This window comes from Mus musculus, chromosome 2 (genome assembly GCF_000001635.26).
Source record: "Mus musculus strain C57BL/6J chromosome 2, GRCm38.p6 C57BL/6J".
NCBI lineage: Eukaryota > Metazoa > Chordata > Mammalia > Rodentia > Muridae > Mus > Mus musculus.
The window spans coordinates 25,420,812-25,427,609 of NC_000068.7; the positions used below are offsets into that span (position 1 = coordinate 25,420,812).

At 54.0% G+C, this 6,798-nt stretch overlaps 1 protein-coding gene across 12 annotated transcripts; it reads left to right on the forward strand.

Moving 5' to 3' along the window:
* Positions 1–1,539: 1,539 nt before the first annotated feature.
* On the forward strand, positions 1,540–5,563 carry Fut7 (fucosyltransferase 7). 12 transcript variants are annotated; one of them, NM_001289453.1, is made up of 4 exons: positions 2,431–2,525; positions 2,935–3,157; positions 3,883–3,967; positions 4,075–5,563. In NM_001289453.1, exons 3-4 carry the CDS (start codon positions 3,955–3,957, stop codon positions 5,088–5,090), a joined length of 1,029 nt encoding a protein of 342 aa, NP_001276382.1. In that variant the 5' UTR covers positions 2,431–2,525; positions 2,935–3,157; positions 3,883–3,954; the 3' UTR covers positions 5,091–5,563. The 12 variants fall into 12 exon arrangements, with proteins under 12 accessions (XP_011237324.1, XP_006497765.1, NP_001276382.1 ...); NM_001289456.1 differs by having other exon boundaries at positions 3,071–3,157; NM_001289454.1 differs by having other exon boundaries at positions 2,431–2,497.
* The last annotated feature ends 1,235 nt before the right edge of the window (positions 5,564–6,798 follow it).

The following is a 6,798-nucleotide window of genomic DNA, read 5'->3' on the forward strand; positions in this document are numbered from 1 at the left end:
TGTGTACACACATACACACACTATGCTCCATGGTACAGTACATGTGTACACACATACACACACCATGCTCAATGGTACAGTACATGTGTACACACATACACACACCATGCTCCATGGTACAGTACATGTGTATACACATACACACACCATACTCCATAGTACAGTACATGTGTACACACAGACACCATGCTCCATGGTACAGTACATGTGTACACACATACACACACCATGCTCCATGGTACAGTACATGTGTACACACACTCCTAAATAAATAAATAAATAAATAAATAAATGCAATTTTAAAATACTTTATTTTAAATTAGCATGTACATGCATCTCTGTGTGGGTATGTGCGTGCATTTGTCCACAGAGGTGAGAAGGAGGTGTCAGAGCTCCTGGAGATGGAGCTACAGGAGGCTGTGAGTCATCCAAAATAGATGCTAGCAACTGAACTTGAGTTCTCTGCAAGAGCAGCATGAGCTTGTAACCTCATCCTTTTCACCATCCCCAAATGTCAGTAATTTAAAAAATGTGTTTATTTCCACATATGTGCAGTGCCTTTAGAGGTTAGAATCGTGTGTTGGATCCTCCTGGGACTGTGTCACAGATGATTGTCAGCTACCACATAGGTGCTGGAAATCAAGCCATATCCTCTAGGAGAGCAGCTAAACACCTCTCTATAGGAGTGTTGGTGTGTGTCTGTGACCCCCAAGACCAGAGAGGAGAGAGGGGAGAGGACACCCACTAAAAAAAAAAAAAAAAAAAAAAAAAGGAAAGAAAGAAAGAAAGAAAGAAAGAAAGAAACAAAGTCCTCCCAGCTTCATCCCCGAATCCCCTAGGAGGTGATGTCCTTCAGCCCCTCCCAGCCTGGGGCACCAGGGTGTGGCCCCTGATTCTAGGTACTCCAGCCTCAACTTCCCAACAGCTGTGCATTCCAGAGGAGCTTGTCCTGGTGCAAACCAGAAAAGGACAAGCAAAACTTGGGCTGTGGTACATGAGTCCCTAGAGAACCAGCTCTTGGTAGATATGTAGCTCATCAAACAACAGCACCCAGACAAGTATAAGGACAGGCTTGATGAGAGAGTATGGGAAAGGAGAGACTAGACTACGGAGACCACACCTTTCCCCTGCCAACCTGCTGCCATGTTACCCCTCAGCAGCGTGCTCCTTCACCTAGGTGTCCCCTTTACTGCCGGCAAGCCTACAAAGCTCTGTCTCTATGCTTCTCCAAAGACAAGCCTTGCCTGAGGGTTCCTAGAGCCCTAAGTCCCCACTGTTAGTGGGTTAGTGCCTTTCTTAGCAGGATCAAGTGATTCTGGAGAATGGCCACCAGGGGGACCTCTAGACACACATCTGACCAGTCTTGGGGGATGGGGGGTGGGGTGGGGAGTGGGTCCAGATCAGGCAGGCTAAGCAGGCACTTTCCTTAAAATCCTGCTGCCCCAGGTGTTCTCTCTCTCTCTCTCTCTCTCTCTCTCTCTCTCTCTCTCTCTCTCTCTCTCTCTCTCTCTCTCTCTCTCTCTCTCTCTCTCTCTCTCTGTGTGTGTGTCTTGTGGTACCTACCCTGCTCTGGTTGGACGAGGGTCCACAAGGTCTCTTAGGCTGGGTAGAATAGAATGTGTGATCCTGATCCTGGAACCCCAGATGTAAAGCTGGGTTTGGGTGCCCTTGTGAGTGAGGAGGCCTGGTGAGGTGAGGTGGTATGTTGAGGTCCCCTGGCTTTCCCTTTGACTCATGATGTCTCACATTCCCCCCACCCCCTTTTCCATCCTGACCCCATTTCTGAGCTAAATTTCCGAACTGACTCCTCAGTTGGCAAGTTCTCATGGTCAGGTGCCCTACAGTTAACAGACCCTGTGGGACCCTCCTCCAAACTGAGCTGGCATGGGGAGGGGGTCAGTATAACAGCAAGGCAGATGTGGGGGAGGTTCCTTCAAATCCACCCAGGAAGGGAAGAGCATGTGGGCGTGGGTGAGGCTGGGGCAAAGGCCCCAGCCAGCCTGGCGGCACAAACAGGAAGGACAGCAGGCTCTGGCAGCCAGAAGCCTGTGGCCCCAAGCTGGCAGGATGGCCCCCTTCCTGCAGGTCCCCCACAGCCTTCTGGGTTCCTGACACGAGAGAAGAGGTGGGGCGGGGTGAAGTGAACTCTGAAGCCAAAATGTGACTCTCCTGGGGTCACCAGCTTGGGGAGAGGTGAAGAAAGATGCCGGGGCGGAAACAAAGGGGCAGATATCACTATGGTTATCTTACTAAGCACAGAGTAACTGAAAAAGCAAGGGTACCGCTGCCCACCTCGTGCCCACCTTACGTTATACCTCAAACCAGCTAGATAGTTTCTGATGGCACCCATACCCTCCCTTCCCCTTTAGGCATTGCGCAAGCTCTCCACCACAATCTGGAAGTTATACCCTGCGAGGGGATGGGCAGGGCACTTCTGAGGTGCCAATCAGCCTGCACTCGCCTCTGCCCTGGCCATGGCACTGCTGTCAGTTTCTTGGTACCTGTCTCAACAGCAGCCTTGTCACGTGAGACTATGGCTGGCGGTGGGGGTGGGGGCAGGAATCCTAGAAGCACAGGAGTGACATAGGGTCGGGTCGGGCAGAGCGAAGTGTAGGAAGTGATCCCCAAAGGGATGCTGGGGACGATCTGGCCAACACTGTCCTCCCATTCAAAACTCCCAGTCTGGAGCTCTGGGACATGGACAAGCCAGGCCTGCTATTCTCCATACAGGGCTCCATAGTGTCTGGCTCAGCAGAGTGGGGGATCTGGTGGGGATGGAGGAAGCTTAGCTAAAAGCTTTGTATAGGCTGAAGCTCTGAGTGACCCTGCTGGGCCACCCTACCCTGGTCTGGGCTGGGTCATTGCATCCCCAGATTGGAAGGCTTGGTGAGATGGAGAGGAACCTTGGCTACAAGCTATAGCTTTGCCCACCAGAGCCTGCTGGAGGGGAATCAAACAAGCCTGGACCTGAGGCTGGGACTAGCTTTCCTGTTTCTGGAGTGGATGCCAACCCCCTGCCCACCAGCCTGCCTGTCCACGCCAGGGACACACAGACTCCTTCCCTTTCCAGACTGGAAAGCCCCCTCCTGGGAGAGCAGGAAGGAAGCAACCTGCAACTCTTCCAGCCCTGGACCTTGGGCTGAACCTACAGTTCAAGGTTTGTATGCTCACAGGTCTTGGCAGGGAAAGATAAGAATCCCCAGGGCACCCTCCCCCCCGCCCCCCAGTCCACTGCAGGTAGCTCCTGGGTCTGCCCTTCAGGGCAAGTGCTGACGCTCCATCAGACTGTGATGGGGCCCTTTTCTGAGGATGACAATTCTGAGAACAAGGCATTTTTCTAGAGGTGGCAGAACAGCATTTTGTGATGCCCGAGGATCTGGGAGCACAGGTCCAGCTTAATGAGGGATTGGAGGAAGTGGGTATCATCATTACAGGGAGGGGCCTCTGTGGCCTCCTGGGAAAATGCAGTTGCTCTCTTTGGGTGGCCTGGGGTTGTGTGGTGGGCAGAGGACGGAGGTGCTCATTGGGGGAAGGGATCACTTCTGCTCAGAGTGCTCGCAAGGGCCTTTCCTTTTCCTGAAGGCAAGCAGGCCTCCTCCTCCTCCTCTTCCTCCTTCTCCTCTTCCTCCTCTTTCTCCATATGCCTAGCTGGTCATTTCTAGGGACCAGCATGGTTGGGAAGGGGGCCTTGTCTTGGCCTTCCTCTTGTCTCAATTCCCTCTTTGAGCAGAAGACGGGGTGGGTGGGGTAGGGTTGGATAGTGGTTGATGCCAAAGATTGAAGGGGTAGGGCGGGGCAGAAGTGGGAAGGTCCCTGGCTTCCTCACCTTGGTAGATGGTGAGGAGCCCCAGAGGTTGAGCTGAGCAGCAGCTGTGATTTCAGGGTGCCTCTGTTGGAGAGGCTGCTGTGATTTGAAAATCTTCTTTCCTTGGTGACAATTCCAGAAGGCTCCAGATGAATTGTATTGGTGAGTGCCTGGCCCTTAAGCAGTCCCAGCTGGGGATGATGGGGATTTATGGGTGTCCCTGAGCCTAGGGTGACAGGGCCTCTCCTTTTTTTTTTATTCTGCTTCAGGGTACCACCCCACCAGGAGGCTGCGGGCCTGGGGCGGCCTAGCTGGAGGAGCAACATTCATGGTAATTTGGTTTTTCTGGCTGTGGGGATCAGCTCCTGGAAGTGCCCCTGTGCCTCAGTCCACACTCACCATCCTTATCTGGCACTGGCCTTTCACCAACCGGCCGCCAGAGCTACCTGGTGACACCTGCACTCGCTATGGCATGGCCAGCTGCCGTCTGAGTGCTAACCGGAGCCTGCTAGCCAGTGCTGATGCTGTGGTCTTCCACCACCGTGAGCTGCAAACCCGGCAATCTCTCCTACCCCTGGACCAGAGGCCACACGGACAGCCTTGGGTCTGGGCCTCCATGGAATCGCCCAGTAATACCCATGGTCTCCATCGCTTCCGGGGCATCTTCAACTGGGTGCTGAGCTATCGGCGTGATTCAGATATCTTTGTACCCTACGGTCGCTTGGAGCCTCTCTCTGGGCCCACATCCCCACTACCGGCCAAAAGCAGGATGGCTGCCTGGGTGATCAGCAATTTCCAGGAGCGGCAGCAGCGTGCAAAGCTGTACCGGCAGCTGGCCCCTCATCTGCAGGTGGATGTGTTCGGTCGCGCCAGCGGACGGCCCCTATGCGCTAATTGTCTGCTGCCCACTTTGGCCCGGTACCGCTTCTACCTGGCCTTTGAGAACTCACAGCATCGGGACTACATCACTGAGAAGTTCTGGCGCAATGCCCTGGCGGCTGGTGCTGTACCCGTGGCGCTGGGACCTCCTCGGGCCACCTACGAGGCTTTTGTGCCACCAGATGCCTTTGTACACGTGGACGACTTCAGCTCTGCCCGTGAACTGGCTGTCTTCCTCGTCAGCATGAATGAGAGTCGTTATCGTGGCTTCTTTGCTTGGCGAGACCGGCTCCGTGTGCGGCTCCTGGGTGACTGGAGGGAGCGCTTCTGCACCATCTGTGCCCGCTACCCTTACTTGCCCCGCAGCCAGGTCTATGAAGACCTTGAAAGCTGGTTCCAGGCTTGAACTCCTGCTGCTGGGAGAGGCTGGATGGGTGGGAGACTGATGTTGAAACCAAAGAGCTGGGCATCCAGGCTTTTGGTCACCATGGCACTACCCCAAGGCTTTTCCTGTTCAGTGAGCAGGAATTCAGGATATAAGGAGAAAACTGGGCTGAGATGCCCTGGTGGGCTTTAGAGTAGGGGCCCAGGATAAGAGACAATGAATTAATGAGGAGCATATGGGGAAGGTGGCTGAGGGTCCCTGACTTACCTTGACCCATGGCTGAAGGCTCCATGCCCATGGCTGGAGCTGGGACCCTACACTTCTATAGTCAAGGTGCTTAGCCTCAAGGTTGCAGATGCACCCTCTAGTACTCTGGGTGCAGACTGTACACTGGGCGCAGGGGGTTGTGGAAGGACAGTGCAGATGATTCTGGGCTTTTGACACCACAGTTCCCCCAGGGAAAGAGGCACTACTAATAAAAACACTGACAGAAATCTCCTGGTCAAGTCTGTTAGGCAGCAGAGCTCACCAGCCAGCTTCCTCTGCTCAATTCCCTCCGGCAGCCATTATTGGGTTTCTCGTTTCTGTCTGAGAGCCTTGCTTGAGTGGTACCTTACCAGGAACTCAAAGCCCACGGCAGGTACAGACCTGAGAACTGAGGTCAGACACAGCTGTGGCTGAGGTGCCACATGTCATAGGTCTCAGTGGGAGGTGTGTCCTGTGTGATGGGGTGTGATGTATCCGTTAGGGCTTTCACTGAAGAGCCTGCTGCAGGTGCCCACTGTGTTGGACTGGGTGGGCCAGGAGGAGATGAGAGGTGAGGCTATGAGTGTATGACAGATTGAGCTCCTGGGATGGGCTGGGGCTTGGGTTTGTCCGGGGATGGGGTGGCAGTACAGGCAGGAAGCTGCCCTCCCCCTGTGGTTTGTGGGAAAGGCCTAACCATGGCTTCCTGCCCTAATCTAGCCTCATGGGCTAACTGGAGAGAAGGAGCCTGAGCCTGGGGCTGGGTGGAGTCTCGTGTCCTCTCCCACCAGCCCAGGAGAGGAGCTGGGAAGTGTCAGGAAGCTTTAGCCCTCGATGACGGTTTGCATTCACTTTAAGAGCAAACTGCATGTCCCAGGCTGAATACCACACAGCCTCCCCCTCCTATTCATAGGCCGGGGAAACCCAAACTGGCCTGCAGTCTTCAGACACAGTCCTCAGGACCACAGCTAGTGGCTCTCTGCTGCCCCCTGCCTGCCATATTGGAGAAAATAGTCCTGTGACAGTATCAATAGGCCCACATTCAAACACTTCTAAGGACCCACCAAAGGCCAGGCTCTAAGAGCAGAAAGATGCTAGGCTTACATGAATATGGAGTAGGTGGGGAGGTGGGTGGTGTTGGGGTAGCAAGTAAACCTCTTATATAAGGGACAACCTGTCTTCTCAGTCACCCCTGCTTTCCAGCCCCTTTTGTGCAGTCTGGCTAGAGCAGGGAGGCCTGATCTGGTAGTCACAATGGATGACTGTGGTAAATTTTCACAGTTGTGATGTCTCAGCATCATTTTGAATATAAACCTAACTTTCTCAGGTCAGAATTAGGGCTCTCTGACCTGTAGCAGTTTCCGGTTATGCACACCCAGCCCTTCACGTGGTGTGTCTAGCTCTTCATACCTGGTAAGCATTTCTGCTGCCCTGCCCGCTGGGCATCTGCCTCACCTGCATGGAAATCGCAGGTGGACTGCAG